The following is a 27,990-nucleotide window of genomic DNA, read 5'->3' as shown; positions in this document are numbered from 1 at the left end:
AATCGGAGGCGTTTATCTAACAACAAGGTAGAGATCATCAATCCTTATAAGTGACAAGCTTTATTGGCTCGTATCAAACCTTGTTAAGTGCCTGGCTACTGAACTAGAAGTCCTTCAACAAGGTTTGTTTTACCATAAAGTTAACATTTAGATTAAATTCACACTTTCAACTTTTTTTGTCTACACAATGCACAATAACAATACGAGTGTAATGCTTGGTTTAAAGCCTATTCTAAGGAAAGACAAACTTTGCTTGCTAGTAGTTTACAAACTACCCTATCAGCACAGCCTCATTATACATGTACGTACTTAAAACCAGTTGAAAAGCCTTTTTATACAGGTATTGGGGGTGTCATCACCTTTTTTGCTATTGATTTACTACTATACGCATGTACTTTTTAATTTTGTATTTTTACTATAATCTTCTGCATCACTTAAGGATGTCGTATAGAAACGCATTGAGTAGTTTTTTAAGATCCTTTTTTATCCAAGCAGATATACTGAATGAAGTCAAAAAGTACATTGTTGTAAGCACTTGTGTCGGATCTCTGAATCGTTTACTTACGGGGATCATAAACGTGGCTCATCCGTGGCTATTCTAACTTTGGTCTGATGCTGTCATAGTGGAGCAATACTTTACCTTGTTCACGTTGTTGTGAATGTCTTTGTTTTACCAAAAGCGGTATACGAAACTTGGTATGGAATTATGAGCAGTGGTGGTTTATCATCAATTGCGAATGTGAACTGATATTGTGCGTGCATGAAGATAGACAATCCTCAATTGCAGGTTTATTAACTACTACTTTTCCAAGCTTTCATCATAATAAATACTCAGTTCGGCTGCATCATTGGGTTCTGTATATCTTTTGATTACGCATAGCTAGATAAAAACAATGTCTGTACTAAATGAGAAACACGATTTGAGTAACACACCCGCTACCTTGTTATTCTTTTGACTGTTAAGATAAAGCTGTTAATATTTCAAGTGACAGCTGATTTTACTCGTCTACACAACTATTTTTTGTTGAGCAACTTTTTTAGTAGAAAGAAACAATAAGGTATTTTTAATGTGATGCCCTGAGAAAGTCATTTGCGAGGGCAAGATTGCTATTACCTAATTATAGAAGTTTTATCCGTCAATCAGGCCTGTTAGATCAGGCTAGGCTTGTGTGTCAGAAATTGCGCTTGCGGGTGTTAGAAGTAGCAATCATTGATGTTGGCCGTTGAGTTTTGGCAGGTGATTTTAAAGAATAGAGACGATTCAGAAGGTCTGCATTTAAAGCATGATTCCAACTACACGCGATTATGCTTCTGATTTCTAATATCTTCAGTCTTTTTTGTAGCTTTAATAGTCTTGTGAGATTAAAGGTTAAATGCTATCGGGTATAATTGATGATGAGAATCAGAGTTTGACAACAAACGGATAATGAAACCAACTTGTTACTCATAATGACAAAATGGTGACAACTTTTTTGGAAGTTAAAAATTGATAGATAGTAAAAGAACTAGATTAGATAAAAAGAATGAGAATGGAAGTTGGGTGTATCAGGAAAGGCAGAAAAGAAGAGTTTGGCAAACAAACAGGGCAAAAATGACCCGATAAAATGTAATTGAATTGATCATTTGCTCGAACAAAAGCTTTATGGTATGGAATAGTGAGGATTCAAGCTCTACTTTGTGATGGTGGAATGGCGAGCTAGAACATCATAGTCTGGTGTTATTCTATTGACCTATTGGTTTGTAATTAGACTGCTTTTAGACCATTTAAACTGCTCATTGTTAGATTGTAAGCAAATCACCAAAGTTATGTAGTTGACAGTAACCAATTCATGAAGGCTTTCACCTACCTACTACAGATATAAGGAAATTATTCCGTAGTGGGTTTCTTACGATTCATTCACCATTCAATAACTCCAGTTGGCCCCATACAGAGTGCTGTCAATAGCTTAAATATAAAACTAGTGGTTAAAAAATTATATCATCTTGTGACTGGCGGTCCCAGTAGCAGTTGAATGTATCCACCGCATGGCTGCTGCAAACTGTAAACATGGCTCAGGCTATGTTTCTACATGTACATACACCTTATATTATATTATTATATGTTGCAATAGATTATTTGTGTATATATTTCTGTTGTTCTTTCAGTCCTCGCTGGGTTCAATTTTTGTAACAATTGTAACAGAGTGAACTGATATATAATATATATTTATAGTACATTTATATATATATATATCATAATCATTGGTCATGATTTAAGTATATGCTGACCAACATTGGTTTGTGGAAATTCTAGTACCATTGCGTGAATGAATCCTTGGAGGGCCATTCGCCTCATGGGAGCTTCAAAAATATGCATGAAATTTACGTGAAACAGGAATGTGCATGCATGAATTATCAGTCCGTCTTTAGCTGATAACTGTCCTTTATAGACCCTCCGCAAATATAGTCACTGGTGATAATTCCTTCTTGGATACAGCTTAAAATTCCATGAGAATGAGTGGAGAAAGATTACGTGAAAGACCTCAAACGGGTACGCTTTGTCCGATGTTAACCCAGTAGTTTCTATAATCCGCTGGTTCCTTGAGCGAAAGCGCATTCAGGTTCTGAATACCTTGCATAACTAATTGGATATAAAACACTAATCATGAGGTCAAGCACTCCTTTTAGATCTTAAGATTTTCCTTGGTTTCATAGGATGGAAATAACCTGTAGTTTGAAAGAGCAAAGTAATCATACTAAAGGCTTTGACCAGGTAATGAACCTTTACTCTATACCGTGAGAGGGTAACTCAGTACTTCCTATTTTGTAGCGTACCACTTGTGGCAGGCTGAAGTTGCTTGCATACTTGTAATAGCAGGGCGCAGCTGTGAGCTCTCTTGTATTTACTTAATAATAGAACATGAATAGCTGCCAGTTCTTGGATTGATGTCTATTTAATATTTGCACGGAATGGAAGAAGGTACTGGAAATAATCTGATCTTAGCGTACTATTGCATGTGTTCCGCTACGTTGTAGTGAACAGTTAGCATCATATTTGGTGTGAAATCAGCTGTTTATTGGTATGTTGTTAATGTTCACTCGAGATTTGTGACAATTCTATCATTGTTGTTGCAGCTGTGATTTGATAGCCTACAGCTGATCAACTGCTTATACAATTGGTCACATTGTTTACGAAATGTAGTAATGAATAAAATATATTTATTATTTTGAACAAATGTTTGAGTTCATTTAATTATTAGTTTGTTTGTGTTTGAGAAAATTAGCAGTCTTTATTGCATCTATTTGCATCACGCAATGATTTCATTTGACTATTAAAGGTAGTTTTTGTTAGTTTTGTTTTAGGTGAGCATTTTATTTGCTGTTTCAACGTTGAACATTTATCAGTGGGTGTATTTCATTTGCAGTTGGTGCAGGTGTGAACGGCGGCTCACTTACCTTCTCTTCTAATAGCCTAGTAAGTACAACCCATCTGCCAAATCACAGGCGAGGCCTCGTATTGCGTCATCTATTCATGATTACATATCCATCAGTAAGCCTTGTGTACTTAGTATGCATTTCATAAGAAGAATATAGTGAGGATTATATGTATTATATTTCTTCTTCAAATTCATGCTGAATTCACTCAACTCTTTCGTGTATAGAGCAACATGGGAGGCCTTGACACTGGATAGCTTAATAGATAGTTATAGCCGTTACTACAGTTTTATCACTGAGGAAATGGCGGGAGGAGCCTTAGCTGCTTCTCAGGTGTACTTATTTCTGCCTGTGTTGCCTGAAGCATCTAACAAGCTGACAAATATTCTATATTAATACGTTTTTGTGACACATTCATGTTTGGGCTTGTGAGATTGTTTGCTAGGTCTACCTACATTCATATGAAATAGTGGCATCTAGTGGAAACCATTTATTCACAATAAATATGTAACTATATCTAGAATATTGTTCATGAAGGTTATAGCTTAAGTTGTTAGCTAGCCCAGTGATTATATTATAATGAGTTGATGTATATAAATAGTGCATAATAATTACTATCACTGCGTAGGAGCCACATAGTTGCTTCACATTTTTCATCTGCTTCTTTGACCTTTGCTGCCGATGAAGTGAATAGCTCATTGATGAATGCTGGCTCGGCGTGAGAGAGTGAGTGAGAGTTGGCTTTCTCTTCTAGCTCGGTCTAATTATTTTAGACGACTGATAGGTAGCTGATCTGTGCAAGTGTCGTGAAGTGAAAGATCATACTTGTGGTATTGATCAGGCAGTCTCGAGTAGCTAATCATCTATCTGTATGGGCTGGCCTGTCTGGGGACATGGTGCAGCTTAGTGATACTAAAGCCAGCAATGATCATTCGTGCTCTTTGCAGGCTGCCAGCCCGTCTTGTCGCACAAATATGAACTTTGGAAAATTCTATCAGACAAGTTATTTGGATAAGAATGGAAACATTGTAAAGAAAGGCTCAGTCTCCACGCCTAACTTACAGCCACCAGCCAGCTTCCACAGACCTGGTAAGTCACTCTGTTGGTTTTCTTATCACCGTAGCGTGTTGACACCTTATCTTTGGTCTTTAAGAATTCTAATTTCAATGAAGCGCATTTGAATTACTGCCTTTGACTATGAGATATGATATAGATTATTTGTACACAAATGTTTCCAGTGTTATTATAACAGTCAAGTGCTATTCGTTTCTTCTATTTAAATGTCTATTCCTCGATCCAAATGGTTCTGGATGAGGACTGATTTTTTCCAAGCAATAAAAGATTAAAAGATTGTTATGTTAACACCTGCTAGTCCTGAAGTAAACTAGATAAATTCTATGAGAAGGTCACATGAGGGTGTCACAGAGATTTTAATTAGCGGGAGAGGCACATAAAAAAGTTGCGTGCAGTTATATAAAAATTATAAAAATTGTTAAAATCAATTTGAAAGCCGAGTGTAAAACTTTGCATATGTCAAATAATACCGAATAGTAGAATAAAAATACCAACTAAATAAAATGCTCAACTCAAACCTGCTGCAAGAACTAAGAATTCTATTTTGAATAGGAACTTGGGCAACGCTCGGACATAGATTTTTCTGTCTGTACACTTTTGCATAAAATGTTAACAAATTTCATGGTTTTGAGAGGGTTTATGGTTACTCAGGGTATAACAGACTGAAAATAGCAACTCTACTCGGCTTATGACTTTTACATATGACTGATTGTTTGGACAATTCCCGTCATTTATGTTGGACATCTCATATTAGTTTTTGCTGATTTTACAGACAATTTGAAATCTAGTATTTGTCACATCCCTGAGGGATCAATGGTAAAATTAACGAAAAACTACTATAACAGCTCACTGCATGTAGCTATCGATTTGAATTCTCGTGCATTTTTAACAACTTCATTCTTATTTATATATGCAAAGCCATATTGGCGTTGATATAAGTACATGTATATGTAATGGTTATATAGATCAGAGCTCTTGAGCCTCTTGAGACATGCTACATTGTACAACTAACCACGACAGACCAACAACAAACAAACTACTTGATGATTGTTGCAGTATGGGCCTACTTTGTTTTTATATAATAACCCACATTTTACTCATTCACATGATTTAACCACATTCACATATAGTTTACAATAGAGTATATTAGGTTTCAAATAACCTAGAGATTTTGGTAAACGTTTACAACTTGTGTTTATAATTTTTATTTTGCATGATTTATTTATTTTTTGTAAAATCTTGGGGTTAATTTTACTTTCATATTTGTCTTAAGCTCTGCCTGCATTTTACTTGAAAACTAGGTGTTGACATTGCTGACAGCAGTTGGAAACTTCTATCTATGAATAGTAGAAGGTTAGGTGATCACGAGATAAAATAGTGCAGAGGAGTGAGATGTTGCAACACTATGAAAATCCATTGAAATGCGATATTTGATTTAGAAAAAATCAATAATCTATTCAAAAAGGGAAAACTTGTTGTTGTCATGAAATCTTGAATAGTGGACCAATTAGCCTGCAGATAATCTACAGGTAAAACATCACATAAAGCTTTGCTGTAAAAACTTTGTAAGAATCAAAAACTGCTTAACTACAAGTAGTAAAAAGGGGAAGACGCTATTTTTATCATTAACGTCACAGTTTTGTTAATCCCCAGTCTTTTTTCTAGCGTTTCTGTGAGATAATCACACAGATAGAAGTCACCCATGTTAGTGCTACTCTTTTCCAGCTTGCGTCTTTCACGAAACTTTTATATATTGTATAGATTAAATGTCTGTGTATATGTTATTAGTCGCTGCTTGGTGTACTTGGGCATGCAAGGCTGTTTACTAGCCTGAGAAAGTCAATTCTCTGTAAAGTAAAAGACGATTGTATTATTGGATCGTGTATTGCTGCCTTGGAATATTAATTGATAATCAATAGAAGTCACCATAGAGTATAGCAGCGGGTCGTACTTATATGTCTAGTCAGTTAGTATTCTACATCTACCCATCTTACTAACTGCTTAACTTGTCTCTTAAATAGCCTGTGATCTCTCACTGATAGAAGAATCTTTTTAAAAAAAGAAATTTAAAATGGATCTACTTTTATTCTCAAGTAAATTGTCATATAAAACAGTTAAAATTCAGAAATAGTTTTTTTAAAGTAGCCCTGATAAAATAATTCATGGTTTGATAGCTGTCTTAGGACCGGTGTGTCATCAATGTTTTTGATACTACTACATTGATGACTACAGCACAATCGCGCAGTCTTGTATCTTTATATATGTGTTCTTGTATATATGTGTTCTTGTCGCGGTTTTCTAGCGCCGCATCATTCATTGCTATATCCACTGTACCGCATGGTGTGTTCTGTACTGTCGCTGAGCTGCTCCTATAACGTTTCAGCCACAGAATTATTATGCAAGCATTTAACTGAATAGTGAGAGCAACCACCAGCCTGTTATCATTGCTCAGTTATATTGTATGATTTCTGACATCTTTTTTGAATTGTTGCTAATTATCCTTCACTTTTATCTGCGTATTAACATTAAATTGGCAGACAATGCTGATGTAAGTGCTGCTGTCTCAAATAACAGTGCAACTCACTCTATCGTAAGCACAAGCTAACACCAAGTGCCTCGACGGCCAGGAACACAGTCAAACCTTCACACGTGAACTTAATTCATTTCTTGGTCTGCTCCGTATATTTGAAACGTTATGTTGGAACAAATATTTTATAGGATTACACTGTACGTAATAAATTTAATTCGTATGCTGAAGTGATCATATATGAAGGTTTGACTGTATTGTGATTTTTGAAGCCATCATTGCTCAAAATTTTATTGATGCATTGTCACATTTTGTGAGTGATTTTGCATAGGACAAGTAGCTTGTGTTCTGAACCAATGTGAGGAGGTCATTGCTTGTGACACTTTTGCATATCGGTGAACTACCAGCGCTTAAAGATTTCATAATGAAATTTGATTTCACTTTGGCTTGTTGCCAATAAAATTTATCCTTCAAGTCTAAAAATTTAGCAGGAAACATGACAGACAAACAGACTAGCAACTGTCTATGACCGCCTCACCTTTGTATCTGTAATCAATCCTTACATTACTCATTACCTTGGCATAGAAAACCACACATGGACACCCAGCTGTTGAACTGTAAGGGTGTTAGTTGTCATGTTCTATATTGCATGATGTGTTTTTTTGAAAGGATGTATTTTTGTAATGGAAATCTTATGCTCTCTCAGAAGCTGTCATATTGGCTTAAAACATAGTTTGTGGAATGTAGGATGTATGTTACATTTATCAATGATATTAATTGCATTAAACCACAACTGCCATGTACAACTTTTATAGTTTAATTATCGTTTGATTTTAATCTTGACACATCTTGGCAGTGAGACACATAAAAAACAGTCGCAGATGATAGACAACTACTGATACCTTTGGATAAAATCTACTAAAGTTGTGTGTAAGTTCATCTCTAATATACGGCTAAAGCACCAGCAGACCAACAATGCCTTAAACCATAACTGCCACATACAAGTTTTATCGTTGTTTCTAAGTAAATCAGACACGTTGATTCCGATTTTGTACTCAAAATAAAGATTGATCCACTAACTTTCAAATTCATGAAGGCGTTTTTACAGCGCTTCAATATTGGTCTCGAAAACAATACAATCGACACAGCAAGCTCCACCCATAAATATGTGACGTGTGCTAGCTTTTTAAAAATGGAACTTGGGGATGTTTAGTTAGTTTTAGAAGGATAGAGATGTGTGTCTTGAAACCAATTATTATCTAAATTCAGCCTTCAAAATAATCTCAGTCTTTTATAAAAGGTAGATAAACTATTTGAAATTGCTGGTAGCTTGTTACAGGATGGTTAATAGGCTGAACGCCGAAAAAAATGAGCTCAAAAAGCGTGGTAACAACGCTAGCTTGTGATAAAATTGCAATTTTTTGACCTCATTTTTCTCGGCGTTCAGACTCTTAAACATTAACATAAAGATTAAATTGTTAACAGCCTGCCTTGAGTTGCTGCACTGAAATCTAAAGAAATTTATATTACCAATAAATATTGTTAAAAATATACATCTTGACTGATTTTATGACAAAGATTATTCCTCAGAATACCCCTTCACTAATCAACATCTGTTTTCATATGGTGATGTTATTTATGAATGTAGGTCACTTGCATGTAATTTTTCAAACATACTTTGTGGCTTATTTTACATTTTAGCGACTCGCTAAGCATATTCATAGACAATTGTTTCATACCTGGCAGTAACTTCTACAATCATTGCATACTAGCTATCTAGCATTTATAAAAGGTCTTGTTTCTCTGTAGAAGTCATTTTTAGCTACCAATTCAAACTCACTAACGGTACCCAGTAGCTGGCTAGAGCCTTCGAGGAAATAGTGTCATGGCTAGTTGGACCTATCCATTACTAGGAACTGTAGTAGGCAGGACCTTCTCCACCTGTAGTTGCAGTAAAATATTTATATTGAGCATAATCTTATGTAAACAGAGTTTTCTGATAAGAGTGCTACTATAGGTTATTAGGATCATTATCAATCATTTTGGCCTTCTCATTTCCGATAACATCAGATGGTATGAGTATTGCACTGTTAATCGGTTTTCCGGCACTAGCAAAACTATATGTATTAGTTCGTTCCGAATCGCAGATGCTATGTAATTCAGTCAGCTTATGATAGCATTTTAAGAATTGTTGGCATTTAATAATTGTCACACCGAACAGACACAAAGTTGCCAACTGCTATTAGCAGCACATTAATAAGAAACATTGTTATCGACCTTAAAAAACTAACAAAATTTTAAAATCAGCTAAAATTTTGTGTTGTATGTTATCTTTTGTAGATAACTTTTCGTACGCGAAGTCCAGCGCAAAGCTGAAGAAACCCAAGAAGGCAGGTAATGAGTGATCTCCAGATTATTAATAGGGCCGTACTGATAGCTACAGCAGTACACAGTATTGTTGTATGTTTTACCTCTATATGATCCTATGATTATTATTTATAAACCTCCAGATATTTGCCTGTCTTTAATGCTGATACTCCTTGGATGCTTGCTTTGAAGGATAACCGCAGTATCATTATACACTTAATCAAAGTCTTACCTGTTGCATAAGCATGTAATCACAGATCATAGTATTAGCAGGCATTTATAGCAGGTGCACTTTCACTTTTTGATTTGATTTTCCAACTGGTTTACCAGGTGTTCATGCACTGACTCTCACTAGGTAGCAGGATATCGGGAATACTACATGAGTACTGAAGCATAAAGAATGCTGCATTCTTCCTATATAAGGCCTTTCAATTGGCTACTAAATTATTGATCATAATGTTTAAGACTGGTTTATTGCTGCCCAGCAAAGCCATACACGAGTGGTTGCTGCCGTTAGACGCTGTCTGCACTACTTAGCTGCTATTGAACTATCTACTCTATGGCAATGAGCGGCTGTTCCTTCTCTCGTAACTCATCTTCTGGTCTGTAATTGTATCTACATTATTCTCTAGCTCATTGCCACATGGCTGATAGTTGCTCTGCCCTCAACTTTAGGTTTAATTATTTTGGAAACTAGGAATGTAGTATAGTATTATGTTGCTTGACTCTGTTGACACAGGCAGCGTAGACAGCCAGGCTTTTTATCAATGGAGTGATTAATTGCTTGACTATTGGCCAGTGTGCTTGACTATGTTTCTGGTCCTGAGATCTAGTGAACACTGTTTGTCATAACACGAACATAAAAGCTAGCAATTCCAGCCACTTAGGCCTACATGTAAATAAGTGAAAGGAGACGTGATGTGTTTATAACATATGCCTGACCGTGTTGTCACATGTCACAACCAGCAATCAGCAAGTCAGTCAGCGCATAGCTATCTACGTCTGATCTGTTGAGCGAACGAAAAAATATGGACAATTTTGAAGTTTGTTTTGTGCCCTGCTTTGACTTCTACACAGTTTGCTTGAACCATAACCTTTTCCTTGTATATAACTTGGTAGAATCAAGCATGCGGTAACCTTCGTATGGTACGCTGTGTCCGACTGAACATAGGTTTGCGATTCCTCAACATTTTATCGATGTTTGATTTAAGAATTAGCTAATGTTTAGATTTATAGAGATATGAAAATGCCTGCTGTCAAAGGCTAACCTTGTCTTCTAGGAATGCTTGATTTGTTGAGGGGAAGCTCTCCTATAAGGACAGGAGAGAGGCCTCACTCTCGAGATACTTCCAAGTCACCAGAACGGCCAGCTGATACAGAAGCTGTTATTAAACTCTCCCACTATCCAAGCGCAGAGATCAGAAAAGATATACCACCTATTGAGAGGGAAGACTGGCCTGCCCCTCCTGCTATCGCAGTCATTACTAAACATCTTGGTAACTACTGTGCTAAATTGTGAAGACATCTTAGCATAGGCGGTGTTGGTATCTGATAGTTACTGTGCTAAATTGTGAAGACATCTTAGCATAGGCAGTGTAGGTATCTGATAGTTACTGTGCTAAATTGTGAAGACATCTTAGCATAGGCGGTGTTGGCATCTGATAGTTACTGCGCTAAATTGTGAAGACATCTTAGTATAGGCAGTGTTGAAGCATGGCAACTGCTGCGACTACTGTGGCAACCTGGCGCAAGGTACCTATTACAATCAATATTAATATTTACGCAGTGATGCCGATGTTAGTGTAATCCTTTGCAGTGAGAAACAGCCTCGCGAAGAAGTACGAGAAAGACAGCAGTGATGAGGAAGAAATTAATGGTATTGATAGTAAAATACAAAAAGAGTTGAATGGGATCTCCAAAATTCACGACTCCGCCATGGTACAATGTATTAGAGAGGATGTCACTGAACAGGTAAGTTATCTTCTCATTTCTTTTTTTGGCAAAGTTTTCACCTCTTGCAATCATTCAACCGGCATTGCAGCACTTTATTAGATCAAAGCTCTGCATTCCATTACTTCAGGTGCTAACTTCAGGTGATAACACAAGACCTGACAGTGTAGTTTGATAGGGTCATATGACTAACATTGGCTCAATACTGAGCTTGGAATATGTTGGCTGTGCAACTGTATCTTCCATAGCTGGTGCCAATAATAGCAACTGTGTGTTGAATCAATACATCGACAGTTTATTTAATGTAATGAAGCCGGGAGCAAGAGGGCTCTAACCCTGGGAGGTATTCTCATACATGTAGATGATTTTATACAGACTGTCACAACTGTCTTGCATAGGTAATTTGCTTAGGGTCTCTTACATAACACTCGGTTTTGCCAACATTCTGCAGTAGCAAAAAGGTTTGGTTGAAATTAGCATTTTGGCATCGCTACTAGTTATACTAACCATAACAGGAAGTTGAGGGAACTAAACCCAAACAGATGGCAAGAGAAGGTGGACAACAGAACCGCATGGAAGTCAGTGATAAAGCTTAAACCATAAAACAGTCATTGTTGAAAGGATTGACTGCGAGAGAGAGAGAGAGAGAGAGAGAGGGAGGGAGGGAGGGAGGGAGAGGGAGAGGGAGAGGGAGGGAGGGAGGGAGGGAGGGAGGGAGGGAGAGAGAGAGAGAGAGAGAGAGAGAGAGAGAGAGAGAGAGAGAGAGAGAGAGGAGAGATAAAGAGGGGGAGAGAAGGGGGGAAGAAAGGGGGAGAGAGAGAAGTAGTTATTCTGATGGTTCCATTTACACTCTGTCATACCATATTTCTATAAAGGAAGGAAATGCTTGCCTCTCAGTCAAGTAATTCTGACGACTTCTAAAGCCATCAGCAAAGGCACCAGGATGTCATGCCATTGGTTAATGCATCAGGAGCTGTGCTTGTTCTGCTTAGTTATTACTCCTCTATACTTCAAGTATTTGTCCTTCATAGCATCCTTAAACTCACACAAACGCTCAAAACTACAAAGATTTGGTCATTCATTTTTCGTCTTACAAAGTACCCTTCAATGATTGAAAGCAATAATTCGACTGATATCCTACTTATATTGAAGACCCATGCACTTTCCCACATGTATTTTCTGCTCTTGTAATTCATATCAATTTGCTGTACTAGCGAAATTGGTTTAATCTAGTTCAGGGGTCGGCAACCTTTTCCAGTCGAAGAGCCATTTAGACCCGTTTTCAGCAGAAAAGAACGCAGTGGGAGCCACAAACCCCCTTTGATATTTTAATAAATAAATACTACATGTAACTTTTTTGTTTAGCTTTTAATGTTTTTATACCATGTTTACACCATAAAACGAAAAGGTGTGGCATGTATGATGATTCAACTGCTGAGAAAACAAAATTACACTTTTGCAAAGAACAAAAATAGTTTTGGCTGTTTTATTGGCGCATAAATTGTTATAAGGTGTACTACCTGTATTAGTGTTGCTGTTTGTCAGTAGTGTTGTTGACGATATTGCAGTTCCAAGTGGCTGGTCAGCCTTACTAGATTTCTAATTGTGCAACCCCCTTCGTTGACATAATATCAGAAAGTATCTCGTAGCGATTTGGCCCTCCGCGCGAATCCGGTAGTACGTTTTTTGCACTTTTATGTTAAAGTTAAAGCCACGTGACAATCATGTGATAAGGTACTAATAATACGGTAATAGAACGTAAATAATGACGCATAACAAGCGACAATCTTTGATTTATCACCATAACTACCATTTTTTTTAAATTTATGTTACAAAATCTAGTAATAAAATTTCTAAAGTTTTATGAATTACTTGGCATATGGTAGAAAAGGAAAAAAAATCCAAAGTCCGAGGAGCCGGAGCGAGGGGATGAAAGAGCCGCATGCGGCTCCGGAGCCGCAGGTTGCTCCGGAGCCGCAGGTTGCTCCGGAGCCGCAGGTTGCTCCGGAGCCGCAGGTTGCTGACCCCTGATCTAGTTTTAATTTAAAACCAAAACGGTTAAAAACTGCTACAAACCTTTTACTAATATGAGCCATAAAAAGAGCGCTCACACTTTCAACTGATATTACAATAAATACTAAAAGATGTCAACACCCATGTACAAAATGCTTTTAATCCTATTTGTTCATGAACTTACTTTGGCTTTAGCTCACCCATTTTCCCTACGATATCTTATAATTGGGTTTTTCTAAATTCATAATACATGTAACTTCTACGAGGTATATCTTTGAAGCATGGAAACGCACCAATTTAGATATAGGATTCCTTAACGTAGCATGTCTTTAGGGCTAGCTAAAAATTAGTCTATGTAGACTGCGTATTTCGACTCTCGAGCAGAGATTTTGTAACTACACATGACGCTGAAGTTATTTCTAGGCGTAGTTCAGCAGCAGTTGTACAATCAATCAGCTGTTCTATTTATATCATGTAATATGAATATTGCTGTGAAACTGTTCTGACCCGTTTTGTCAAGCTTTGATTGTAAAACTTACTATCATGTTACGTAATTTAATTTTATAGATTAAACAAGATAAAAAGCGACTGCTAGATCCACGAAGTGCATCTCGTACTCCCTCCGCTAACAAAGAGCCTGTGCAGCCTCCAAGGTTCACCTCACCACTAAACGCGTGTGAGTAGGTCTTGCCTTTAGTGTACATGTCACGTAGAGCTGTGAGAAGGGGATCAGTGTGCAAAAGAGTAGGCTTCAACTCTTTTCTTTTCATTTGCACTTTTGGCTAGCATTTATTCACACATAAACCTTTTTTTAAATTTTGGTAGACTTTATCAAAAAACAAATTGTATTTTTCTATCGTTTGTAATTGTTTCTGATGTTTGAAGTGATCTGACTGCCTGGATGTTTTAAGATTAAAATAAACAAAACTTGATTGCAGTTAAAACATTTACCAGAAAAATATGTGCTGTAATGACATCACCGGTTGCACGGTTGCCGGTCTCTCTCGTTATTGATTTCAAATTATGTTCAAATTGTAGCATTAAAGATCTCTATTCTGTCAGTCTCTTTTCCGAAGTGCAACTTATGACATCATAATCGCGCTTTTGAGTCAATTTGAGCGTTTTAATCACGATCAAGTTTTGTCAATTTTAATCTTGAAACATCCTGGCAGTCAGATCAGCTCAAACATCAAAAACAAAGGCAGTTGATAGAAAACTACTGATACTTTCTGATGAAATCTACCTAAAATTTTGGGTAAGTTCATCGTTAAATATGAAAATAAAGCCACAGCATTACCAAGAAGCCTCCTTTAGAACTGCCATTGGGAGGTGAACTTTTTTTCTAGCCGGTATAATTAATTTTCCAGGCTATACAACTTGCTATAATGCTTAGTTTGCTGCAATAGCCTGCAACTAATAGGGGCACTTGTTCAATAAACACATTCCTTTACACAGGTAATTGGTTTACTCTAGTTATGTAAAGCTACTACAATATAGTCCAGACCACTGCTTAATGTTTTTTTTTGAGCTCATATGCAGTCGGCCTCAACCTAGAAAGTTCATTGACCATCCGCATATTCACCCAGAAACAAAGGTATTTCTCTGAGGATATATATAGGGACCAATGCAGTAGATAAGATAAATAGAAGAGATGTACTTCAATTTATAGCAAATGTTTTTTTCAAAGCTTCACAAATATAAAAAAATACGCAGAGTTCAGCTTTATCTTATTATTCTCACACTTGGCATTAGAATGCTTTGTTTATCACAAATTTATTTCAATAATTTGTCACATATTCACTTTTAAATACAAGAAATTGTAGTAGTTCAATTATGGCGGCTGACAGCACTCATATTTATTAATAAAGTTTTAGGTGTCCAATGACAACTCCAGTCAGAGGTTTCGGTAAATTTACTTATGATGTTCATTCGTCTACCCATTTATTTGTGCCAAAATAAGATACAGGATAGCATGTAAGGAGTAGCATATGACGATATGAAATGACAGCAGGGCCTGTTGCTATGAGATCAGTGATTCTACATTTCCATGTATCCAAATTCAAGTTTATATTATACTATTTCTAAAATCTATCGAAAGTTATGGTTATGTTGATATTTGCATTTTAGGTTCATTCTCTGCTACAATTGGTTAAAATACATTTGAGCCTTGTCATTATGTTGTCACATTTATTACATCCATTGGCAGCACCATCTCGGTCACTGGTGGATAGACCACGATTTATATCCGAGTCAGCAATAAAACAGACAAACACAGATAGGCCAGTCGTACACAGTGCCAGTGCCTCACACAGATACCGTAAGACTCATCTTCTGTTATGTCTTCTTCAGCTCTGCCAACTTGTCTCTAATAATGGCGTGCGTATGGAATAGACAACATATACTGTCAGACAAGAGTTCTTCATTTCATGCCTTTTGCTCCTATTTGTAACTTTTGCAAAGTTTACTTCACAAGAACTCATTATTCGTCACCTATTTAGCATTAAGCTGTATTTTATGAGTTTTTACTTAATCAAAAAGTGGCGTACTCTTCTTACATGCATGCCAATTACTCGTATTTTAATTTATAAAACTCATTTCAGGTGTCAAACCTGGCTACTCTTTTGGATGCGTATCAAAGTCCTTGTCTACAGCCCCACCTGGCACACCTGGTGCATACATATATGTGAGTAGAGATATGTTTCTTGTCCTTCTTACGAATATTCTATGAGATCTGTGTCAAGTGAGCACTTATTTGTGTCATGACTAAACAAGTATCTCTATTTCTTTGTATCGATACAAGTTAACAAGCTATGCAAGAAAAGGTGTAGGTTCCTCGAATGTACTGCTATGGTTATATAACCGAAATACGGTATTGTGAATCCTAAACGTGTGTGTGAATTTTTGAATAGATTTGTAAGTAAACATTTTTAATACATCAGGAACTGTTTTCTATACTAACGAGGTTCAGAAAAGCATTCATAAGTGCTAGTATGCCAAGTAAGCTGTGTTAAACTTACTAATATTTTGTAAGCTGCCGTTGGTTTTGAAAAAAGTAATTGCAATGGTATTTACATGTAGGTACGGTTTAAAAATTTTGAGCAACTTTTCATGAAGAATATAGCTCAAGCTCGAAATATTTGATTGACAATGGTGAAGAAAGGGATTTAAACTGGTCTAACTAGGTTAAATCAATTTTTGGGAATGACCTTCACCTATGGGGCCTTTATAGACCAACCTTTTCCCAAATCTAGTTTTCAATTAACAGGCTTGTAGGCTAACATCTTGCCTTGTTATTTGTTTTACTCATTGTTGATTATATGTGGACTCCCTTTTTAAACCTTAAAATAAGCCGCTATTGATAACTTTGCTACATGGAGACAGATTTACCTCTCAACTGTCAAAAACATCCGATGATTGGGTAAAATAATGAGGCTGGCAGAGACTGTTAAGTTGTCATGCCCTAAATGTCACCTATTGCAAATTATAGAATGTCGACCTGACCTTTACATTTAAAGCTGGCAAAGCACACCACATTATATTTATATTCATAAACACAGAGTTTAGTTGCTGTACCTTCCATGTCTAGCCTTGTAGTAGATAGTGATGCATTATATATAAAACATTCCAGGTCAGTAAACCGTGCAGATGTCAATGTTCATAAATAAACTGTAATATGCTTTAGATTATTATAATGAGTATAAGATATGGTTAGCTACCTTTTGGGTATGAGATATGGTTAGCTCTCTTTTGGGTATGATGTATTGTTAGTTATCTAATGGGTATGAGGTATTGTTAGTTAACTAATGGGTATGAGGTATGTTAGTTACCTAATGGGTATGGGGTAGCCTGGGCATGGCTCTCGTGGGGGATTGGGAGAGAGAGCCTGGGACACATAGCGAAACAAAGGTACGATAACTTCTGCAAAACGAGCGACATATGTTACATATGACGCTCAGACTGATACTAATGGAAGCGTGTCGTTAGATTCGGATCTCACAATGTATTAGACGTGGCGCCTTTAAAAGCCTATTGTCATGGTCACGTGACTTGATCTAATTAAAAGTCCTATATTTTTGATAGACTGGTTGGTTACGTAACACCCCGTTTAATAATAAAACGATAAGAACCATAGGTTACTATTCTCTTGCGTTTTCGCGTTAGCAGTTTTATTTCCTATGCTGATAAAAAATAGAGCGATTCAAAAATTACTATCTAAGCTAAGCATAGTTACACTGAGACCAGAACAGTTTCAAGCTTTACAACATATTATCGCAGGTTTTGACTAATTTATAGTTCTTCCTACTGGCTTCGAAAAGAGTATTTGCTTTCAGATGGCACCGTTTTGCAGTGGTAGGTCCGAGTTGTTCATAATAACTGTCGCGAGTAATCATAATACTCGCGAGTAAAATAAAACTGAGATTACTTTTAACTAGATGAACTTTTCTTTACTAGCAGCATGCGATTCATTTTTGTTGTTCTATTGCTATTAGTTTGCTATGTTTGTATTGTTATTGTGAATTTTTCTTATTCAATTGATTTAATTTGTTATTATAATTAAATCAAAACATAATGAATTGCACATATGAAATAATATATCTCTCGTGATTGATTTATTATGCAACCAACATTTCATACTTACTAACCAGCGTTTGTTAGCTGCCAATTCAGATTAAAAATAATACATAATACTCGCGTAGATCATAAATAAGACCGTCACATGATACTCCTTCGGAAATAACGATTGTGATAATAGCGACTTCAGAAGTCGACTTTCAGAGTTGTCTTCTCCGCGTGTTGCTATGTGTCCCAGGCTCTCTCTCCCAATCCCCCACGAGAGCCATGCCCAGGCTAGGTATGGGGTATTGTTAGTTATCTAATGGGTATGAGGTATTGTTAGTTATCTAATGTGTATGAGGTATTGTTAGCTACCTAATGGGTATGAGGTATTGTTAGTTATCTAATGGGTATGAGGTATTGTTAGTTATCTAATGTGTATGAGGTATTGTTAGTTATCTAATGGGTATGAGGTATTGTTAGTTATCTAATGGGTATGAGGTATTGCTAGCTACCTAATGTGTATGAGGTATTGTTAGTTACCTAATGGGTATGAGGTATTGTTAGTTATCTAATGGGTGTGAGGTATTGTTAGTTACCTAATGGGTATGGGGTATTGTTAGTTATCTAATGGGTATGAGGTATTGCTAGTTATCTAATGGGTATGAGGTATTGTTAGTGATCTAATGGGTATGAGGTATTGTTAGTTATCTAATGGGTATGAGGTATTGTTAGTTATCTAATGGGTGTGAGGTATTGTTAGTTATCTAATGGGTATGAGGTATTGTTAGTTATCTAATGGGTATGAGGTATTGCTAGCTACCTAATGTGTATGAGGTATTGTTAGTTACCTAATGGGTATGAGGTATTGTTAGTTATCTAATGGGTGTGAGGTATTGTTAGTTACCTAATGGGTATGAGGTATTGTTAGTGATCTAATGGGTATGAGGTATTGTTAGTTATCTAATGGGTATGAGGTATTGTTAGTTATCTAATGGGTATGAGGTATTGCTAGCTACCTAATGTGTATGAGGTATTGTTAGTTACCTGATGGGTATGAGGTATTGTTAGTTATCTAATGGGTGTGAGGTATTGTTAGTTACCTAATGGGTATGGGGTATTGTTAGTTATCTAATGGGTATGAGGTATTGCTAGTTATCTAATGGGTATAGGTATTGTTAGTGATCTAATGGGTATGAGGTATTGTTAGTTATCTAATGGGTATGAGGTATTGTTAGCTATCTAATGGGTATGAATAATTGTTAGTTATCTAATGTGTATGAGGTATTGTTAGCTACCTAATGGGTATGAGGTATTGTTAGTTATCTAATGGGTATGAGGTATTGTTAGTTATCTAATGTGTATGAGGTATTGTTAGTTATCTAATGGGTATGAGGTATTGTTAGTTATCTAATGGGTATGAGGTATTGCTAGCTACCTAATGTGTATGAGGTATTGTTAGTTACCTAATGGGTATGAGGTATTGTTAGTTATCTAATGGGTGTGAGGTATTGTTAGTTACCTAATGGGTATGGGGTATTGTTAGTTATCTAATGGGTATGAGGTATTGCTAGTTATCTAATGGGTATGAGGTATTGTTAGTGATCTAATGGGTATGAGGTATTGTTAGTTATCTAATGGGTATGAGGTATTGTTAGTTATCTAATGGGTATGAGGTATTGCTAGCTACCTAATGTGTATGAGGTATTGTTAGTTACCTAATGGGTATGAGGTATTGTTAGTTATCTAATGGGTGTGGCCACAAAAGCTTAATAAGTTTGTTCTACATAGCAGTAAATTTAGTATTATGTATTTATCAATGCCTGTGTACTAACTGCATACTAACAGTATCTAATAGCAAGCTGCCATGAATTTAACATTGGTCTTTTTGTCTCCTAGGAATCATTTAGCAACTACAGCAGTGATGAGGAAGAGATGGGAATAAGGGAAATGGAACGCAAAATGCATGGTAGGCTTATTGGGCATTCTTAAAACTTTATTTTTATTACCGTTAAACCTTTAATTGAACACCACCTCTATTTAAATGTCACCTCTCTTTGACCGCCACTATGAGAGGGTTGAAAAATAGAGTGCCACCCTCTATTCGAACATCACCTCCATTTGACCGCCACTTTGACAATCTGAACCTATAATATCAAGCAGTCATTAGAAAGGTTTCCATAAAATCGTAATAATAATGAATAGTTTACATCAATAACAATCAATTCTCTCGTTGTCCAACTCCAAAGCTTTTCATTTTGTTTCATTATAGCTTTGAAAGCAGCATCATAAAAATAATTAATAACTTTCTCAGGCTAATAGTAGTTCCTTGTTCAACACGGTCTTAATACTTCGAAGTACATGTATATAAAAAATGGTTTACATTCACGATAGTAGATGAGCGACTAGTTTACGCGTTGCATGTGTGCTAAATGCAACATGTAAACTAGTCGCTACATGTCTGCAGGCTGCATCTCTATTCTGTCAATCTCTTTTCCAAAGTACAACTTATGACATCATATTTGCATGTGTGCTAAATGCAAAGCGTAAAAGTTTTGCTCTGCAAAAACATTGTTTGGATGCTCATATCAACTAGTTCAGCAGTGCAGATGAAGAGTTGAGGTCAGAAGACGTGGTGGAAGGAATTGGACAACCAGAAGATGTTCGTTCCATCGAAAGCAATCAGAACGCAGCTATCTGAGCAAGCGATGCAAATATTTTTGTTTTAAAAATGTTAGTTTTTGTATCTGCATGTAATATAAGTATGGTTCGTTTATGTTACTTGTTCATGAATATATCTTTTTAGCATTTGAAAGATTATCATTATATAACTTATAAATTTGCAGATTTATAGCATATTATTTGATAGCATCGTTGCGGTAGTCTCATCTTACAATTGATCGACGCTCATAACTGTTCTTCTATTGCACATAAAAAGCTAGCTTTGGTTGCTAATTGTAGCAAACATATCAATGAGCGCAATAAGCTTTTATTCGACGTAGTTAAATATATATATAAAATAAAAATATGTCTTCAAATTTAGAATGAAATGAAAATTAAAAGCTCCAACAAATTGCAAAGCAGGACACAGGCTATAATATCATCGCAGGTTAATTGCAAGCAATAGATATCAACTGGTAGAGATATTTCTCGGTTTTTTAATTCATATTTATTAAGAGATCTTTGACAATTTGGAGGTAAGTTAGCTGATTTATTGCACCCAGAAGGTTTAGGATCACTCCACCAAAAAAAAGAGAGGGTAAAATATAGGCGATGTTCGCTTTGCCCGTAAAAGGGCAAGAATTTTTTTCCCAAAATTCTGATGAGCCATTTAAAAAACACAACGTCAGCCTCTATTTGAACGCTACCTTCAGTTGACCACCACTATGGAATCAGGGTTGATAAATAGAGTTCCACGGCATTCAATTAAATGTTTTATTGTATATAAAACAGTCGATAGAAATGTCAGTTTGAGCCAAAAAGTTGACCCTGCAAAAAAGTTGTTTATATTGGCACATGTTATATCTATATACATGTAGATTGAGCAAATGGTATGTTTCATTTCTAGAGACCAGATCTTTGCTGCAGCTTAATCATAGCTATTTTCTTACAGTTTCAATCAATTTTTTAATCTGGAGTATCACGGGTTTTTTTATTTAATAAAATTCATTACATTGTTTTAGAGTTAGTAATATATATATTGTGATGAATTGTGAATATACCTTATACAACAGTTAACATGCTCAATGAATACAGATCTGCACTAGTTCAGGTATTTGCTTATGCTACGGTTTTTTTCTGTGTATGAATAGTATCACATTTTAATAGAATTAAAAATAGTATGAGAACCATAAAATATTCGGGAAAGCGAAGATGTGTATTTTCCCAGTTGTAGATCTGGTCACCCGCAATGGAGATGAAGACGACGACAGAGACAGTGTCTTTGAGGTACTAAAAATTGTATCTAAACATCACTTTGCAATGCATGTTCTCACACTCAGCACCTTTTCACATGTGCTAACATTTTGTCGTATGTTGTCTGAGCATGACTTAGCTGGAGTTGTCGGAGTTAGTTCACAATAGTTTTATGGTAGTAACGCTGCGTGTCACGCTCCCATTTAAGTTAATAACGATGTTGTCATTTTCCAATATCAGTTTCAGGGAAGCTAGCTACTGTCACTAATACTCCTTTTTCTTCTAACTGCATGTCAGTGGTGTAGCCACTTGAGCATCATGATTTCCTTTCGCAGGATACTTTTGTGTACCGTAACAATACTCGACCTACCGCAAAGGGCAAGGTATGAGCAGTTGGTTTTGTCTCTCTAATATTCATCTAACTTGGCAGTGGGTCTATCTTGATTGCTGGATTTACCACGAATTGAGTCAATTACCGATTTTAATTCAGCAAATCGTCCTTAACTCTCTTCATGCCCTGTCCCCTTCTTTGTTTCTATTCAATTTGCTTCTTGATTTATTTTGATCTCAGGTTTGCATCAACCCGTTGCTCTATCTACATATCCAGAAGACTAAATAGTAAAGTTTTTCCTTTTGCTAATTTAAAACATTGTTGAATTGAAAAAACAACTTTTTTGAACTGCAAGTTTTTCTTTTTTACCTACCAACATTACACTTTCATTAACTACATAATCTAACAGAGATATCACCTAACACACTCATTTGAAAAGCCTTTAGGCCTACTAACAAGCAGAGAGGACAGATGATGGCTGTTTGAAGTAAACGCATATGCATTCAAAACAAAAGTCTTGCTGTACAAAATGAAACTTTAATAATGCAATACTGCAAGACTCTGGAAGGTTTTGAATGATATTTTCACTTAATATCTAAAACAAATTGTATAATGTTGATTAATCATTCACTACTGTAATATTTTACATTAATTAATAGACAATTGTGTAAAATAAATTTTAATAACACCGTTTTGCTAAGATAAACCTCAGTATCGTTTAATTATAGTTCTAGTTTAATTATAACTGTATCAGGATATTAAGGGTCTCTGTAAAGATTTACTAGCTGGATCTTTCATTAGAAGTGCATTAAGAAGAAAAAACATTTTCTTGTGGTTCAAAAAATCCTTCACAGTTCGGAAATGAGTGGCACAATACAATACAATGATATTTTTAATTTTATTGTAATAATCTGTCTGGCATCCATTGAAGTTTCGTTTTCATCTCTATCATCGACTTTTATTTTATCCAAATTAATCGCCAACTGCCTTCACAAACTCCTTGCCAATCGCTTGACAACAAGCTAACTTGAGAAGAATCTCTTTTAACCTATGATGTTTGAGTAGCTATGAGACACCCTTACCATGGGCAAGACTTGTGTAGTATTGCTGTTTCATGCAAGGTTTTGTATGATAAAATGTTTTAGTAAAAACTTACAAGAATACTACGTGTGAAACGAGTTGAGTGGATCGTTGATAACCATTATGCCGGGGAATACCGAGCACCCGCTCCCAGCTCTATGTTATTGCTGAATTCATGAAACTGTTACATGTGTTGCATGATTTAGAGAGGGGCGAGCCATAGATGTTCCACTATGTCTGACAGTGTTGTCTTTCTAAAGCACCTCACTCTCAAGGTATCCTGGCTAGTTTTATGATATGGCAACAGTCATTCTTCTAACAATACATCGCTTATTCTGTCTTCTGCAATAATGTGTGTTGCTCTTGCTAAAGCACAGCTGCTACTAGTGCATGTACTCTTGTTCAACTACATGGGTCTCTGTATCGCTTGCTTTTGTAACTTTGGTGCTGGCAACATGTACCTTTACTTCCAATATGTCGTAATCTTATATCACTAAACATATTCATCAAAGTTACTAATGATGGCAAAAAATTTCATCATGAAAAATCAATTTTTGTGAGCTGAAGAATTGCTTTGCAATCACAGATTTTATTAGTTTTTATAGAAATGGTGTACTATTACTCAGATTTACATAAAAACATTACTTATTGTAAACCGAGAACACAGAGAGTATAAAATGTAAAAATAATGTGTTGCCTTTGCCTAGTCTGCATGGTGTCACTATTGTCAATCTGTTGTGTGTGTTTGTTTGCTGTGTTGTGCACCAGTGTCTATATCTGTAGAAGTCCCCCACTAGCTCCAATGACATTTCACATTTCGATGGCTCGCCTTTTCTTAATGCAATGAGCTTTGACTATAGGAAACGCTCAGAATCAGTACTTACTCTGTGGGAAGAGCTGCTGTTTGAGCCTAAAGAGGTAGGATGTCTTCAGAGAGGCCCCCCTTACCTATAGGCAATAAAAGCCCAACATACTGAGGCTGGCCACTTAAAACAGGCTTTAGTGTATAGGCTACGTATCCTGAAAACACAAAGCCTAACTTGACAAGTAAATTGCTGTGATTGTTAAGTTTTGCAATACTTATGTGGTTTAATTTTGCTATTTTTGTGTTATATTTGTTATGGGTTCTAACAATGAGAGTGGTTTTGCTCAACTATTAGTCTACAAATACTTGAGATGTATTCATGTATTAAATTTTAGTTTGTAAATTCAAGCGCTGCAAGGAATAAAATATTCAAGTGTATTTATGTTGTGAACAATGAAATGAAGTATGTAACGCTGGCCACATCCAATAGATAGTCCCAATGTTGACTCCACAGTTCATACTTGTCCTTTAGTAAAACATAGATAGCTCGTTTATAATCTCTGGCTACTTTATTGAAACTAGTTTCACTGCTAATGCTAAAACACAATGGACAAATGTTGTTCGAACTTGCAAGTTTCATTGGTGCAGTCCAACACAGCTTGACATCGAATTCGCATACATCAGTTGCGCATTGTACTTGCTGCTTTGTTATGTTAGACTATATGAATATGCGTGAATTGATTTCAACTTAAACCCCTTAAAGTCCCTTATAAAAAATGGGAATAAATTATAAAACTAAAAATTGTAGTCTAAAACCATAATTTGCAATATTTTTGTGAGCATTTATAACAGTAACATAAATGTAAGGAGGATAAGGACAAAAGCTTTACTTTAATCTTCTGTATACTTCATAGGGTTATCATAACTAGTTCTCACATTGCACAATGTCCTAGAGGCCAGAAATAGGTATCTATTTATCTCACCAAAATGAAAAGGAAAAAGTGCAGAGTAAAATGATAGTTTGTAATTGACAAACTAATTTGAATATGAAGTTCAATTTTAGTGTTTCCTCTAGAACTTATGGTTTATATGTTGTAGCCAATTCCATACTCGGAGCTAAACTTGTCATCAGAAACCAGAAGAAAAGGCCTCTCCAATACAAATCTAGAGGTAAGCATGGGTTCACCTAACCAAATGTCAACTTGTTGCCACACCTACTAGCAAAATATCAACACACTTGTTTCAATAAGTCCTGATGACACTGGTTCATCTGGCCAATCAGCTCATGCTGTTCTTCATTACATGTGTTTTAAATTGACCGTTTACATAGACTCGTGTGGTTCAATCCAGACAGTGTCACAACATGGAAAGAGACATAAACCGTTCATGAAATATGTTTGGAATTTTTTGTTATGCGGCATGTGTTGTCGCTGTCAACAAGGTGTGACATAAAGTGATAGTTGGATGCTTGCGAAATTATTTGTTATTGACAGTTGTGTCAGGATTGACCTGTTTGACTTGTTGTGTGCTTACCATAGGGCAAGGGAAATGTGCTTCACCCAGCAGTTTCTTAAAAACATTTGAAAGGATGCTTATTACAATAAAACCTTTCTGGTATTTCTTCTCTTTTTGAAATGTACATGTAGTTGCTGTTAGTTGCTATTAGTGGAGTAGATTAGAATCCTACTCTAAAATATCCTTGACATAATGAACATGAGTGAGTAAGGCCTGCTGGAAGTGCACATAAAACAGAAGGTTTTCGTCTGATGGTTTTAAAAGAAACAAAAGGTGAAATATGTAGCAAATATAAATAACTGTTTTTAATGTAATGATTATCAGGCTGTTCCTCACAGGAAATATAAAAAAAATGGTATTGTGTGAGGCTTTTTAAAATTATAATTTGTTAAATTGTCTGTGTAACTTTGCTTATTGATGCTATATGTAAAAAAATTGTAGAAAGGCCGCCACTCTGCATTGCAAATCGTTATTTCAGATATTCTTAGCAGCTGGAAATGGTGTGTATGAGGCCAGTGGAGATTTACTCATTCATTCATTATATCTGCAGAGTTGCATTTAGCTGATTGTCATCCATATTAAGAGTCAATCAATGTATTTCGGAACCAAGTAATATGATTCTCCATAAATTATTTAATGAGTGGCATTAATTGTTAATATTATTATTAATAAAGTGACAACTCTACACCGATCATAGTTCTAATGCAATTAGTCTAATATTGAGAGGTAAGACGGATGTAAATTCGCTAAGATACACACTACCAATACTTAACACTACCTGTAGCTGTTTACTAGAACATAAATTCGTAAGGTTTATGGTTGTTTTCTTTGTAGAAGTATCTATCTGCAAATGAGTTTATGCAATACTTGGGTACCAGCAGGGAAGAGTTCTATAAACTGCCAGAATATAAGCGGAATGACATCAAAACAAAAGTGTGTTTTGTATTGGTTCTCTGATATTCGGTTAAACGCTTTGCTGTATTGTCAATCTAGCATTTGCATACATAGGGGATGCATTCATAGCATATGCATGCATACGTATATAGGCAGCAACAACTGCGTAAATTATAGATTACCTTTACCAATCATTGACCTGTGCGTAGTAATCCAAATTTCTGTTTTGTTTTTCAATTTTTTTGTATCCTAATTTGGGTTTTAGCAATAAAAAATATTTTTGCGAAAAGAATCGGTTGTGGTACATACTTTTAGACTATCGCCTGTTGTGCGAAGGTATGGTGTAGTATCAATTATTTCCTTTATGTAGCTTGCATCGAGCTGTCTGTTAGCGTAAATCCTAGAAATGTGAGAAAAATTTGGAGTTATGTTCCACTTGCATTGGGACAATAATTTCTAGGACAGTTTGATAGGCCAAAATGCTATGAACGTTCACAGTCTAAAATAAAAAAGCGGTAGTACCTTGTTAGATGGCCAGTCAATGTTTAACACTGGTAATCTAATCAGCCATCATAGCAGATTCATAGTAAATGTTAGGATTTGTGAACCAAGCTTCAGTGAACGAACACAAACCGAATTAACCTTATTTCGATGCTGGCTGATGTCATCAGGGAAATGTATTTAAATATTTTCTTTTAACTTATTTTATCATCAGCATTGTCATTCATCTCACAACTAATTGGTTGCATTGCAATTTCTCACAACCTCATTTATTTGCCTTTGTTCCTCACTTGACAATTGTTAAAGATTCACAGCGTGCTAAGTTCTTGAATTTTTTTTGTAGGCTAAACTACTTTAACAGCTGAGCTAAGGAAGCCTTTTTAGGGACACAAACATCACCTGCTAGTTCATGTATTATGCGTCACTCTTTGATATGCAAATACATTTGGATATTCTTGCTTATTGTGCTAATAATTGTATGCATATTTCAGCTAGAATGAATGTTAATGCATGGCCATCTTTTTACCTATTTTCAATCCTTCATAATGTTGTCAAGTTATTTGTTTAATGATCATTTCTTATAGTTTATTTTATTATATATTTCAACATTGTTTTGAGTCTAATTTTACATTAAAATATGTGAAACAGAGCTTATGACAATGGGTTTATTGTCCATCATTGTTTATTTGCACTAGTTTTGAATTAGTTATGAATTGGTAGAGATTAGTTAATGTTCAGCGGGTGAAACTATTTATAACATGGCACACGTGTTGCACATAGTTGCATTGGATGGTGCATAATACTTGGTTAGATACCAAATATCTATACAGTAAAAAGACTTGATCTACATGTATACGTATTAGCAATCTTGCACTAAGCCACTGTTGATGAATATCAGTTATTTTATTGAATTGCACATAGTGGTATTATGGCAAAGCGAGAATATATCCGAGAAAATGGAAAAATATGGTTCAGAACATGACTACAGCAACAAATAGATAATAATGGAGTGAATGTGAGTTTTACTAGTTGCCTCTTCACAAAGAGCCT

At 35.9% G+C, this 27,990-nt stretch overlaps 1 protein-coding gene across 7 annotated transcripts; it reads left to right on the top strand.

Annotated features, from left to right (window-relative positions):
- The first annotated feature begins 50 nt into the window (after window positions 1-50).
- Window positions 51-27,571, top strand: LOC137405141 (dematin-like). Of its 7 annotated transcripts, none has more exons than XM_068091376.1 (17): window positions 51-122; window positions 2,430-2,530; window positions 3,405-3,454; window positions 4,362-4,503; window positions 9,356-9,409; window positions 10,663-10,878; window positions 11,199-11,353; window positions 13,913-14,021; window positions 15,552-15,662; window positions 15,946-16,028; window positions 19,799-19,868; window positions 21,795-21,847; window positions 23,432-23,500; window positions 24,009-24,143; window positions 25,129-25,200; window positions 26,380-26,478; window positions 27,284-27,571. In XM_068091376.1, the coding sequence occupies exons 2-17, from the start codon at window positions 2,488-2,490 to the stop codon at window positions 27,296-27,298; spliced, it is 1,476 nt and encodes a 491-aa protein (XP_067947477.1). In that variant the 5' UTR covers window positions 51-122; window positions 2,430-2,487; the 3' UTR covers window positions 27,299-27,571. The 7 variants fall into 7 exon arrangements, with proteins under 7 accessions (XP_067947477.1, XP_067947470.1, XP_067947482.1 ...); XM_068091369.1 differs by having other exon boundaries at window positions 21,789-21,847; XM_068091381.1 differs by lacking the exon at window positions 23,432-23,500 and adding an exon at window positions 22,150-22,197 and having other exon boundaries at window positions 21,789-21,847.
- The last annotated feature ends 419 nt before the right edge of the window (window positions 27,572-27,990 follow it).

Source organism: Watersipora subatra, chromosome 1 (genome assembly GCF_963576615.1).
Source record: "Watersipora subatra chromosome 1, tzWatSuba1.1, whole genome shotgun sequence".
Lineage (NCBI taxonomy): Eukaryota > Metazoa > Bryozoa > Gymnolaemata > Cheilostomatida > Watersiporidae > Watersipora > Watersipora subatra.
This window is presented reverse-complemented; position numbering and strand designations above follow the sequence as displayed.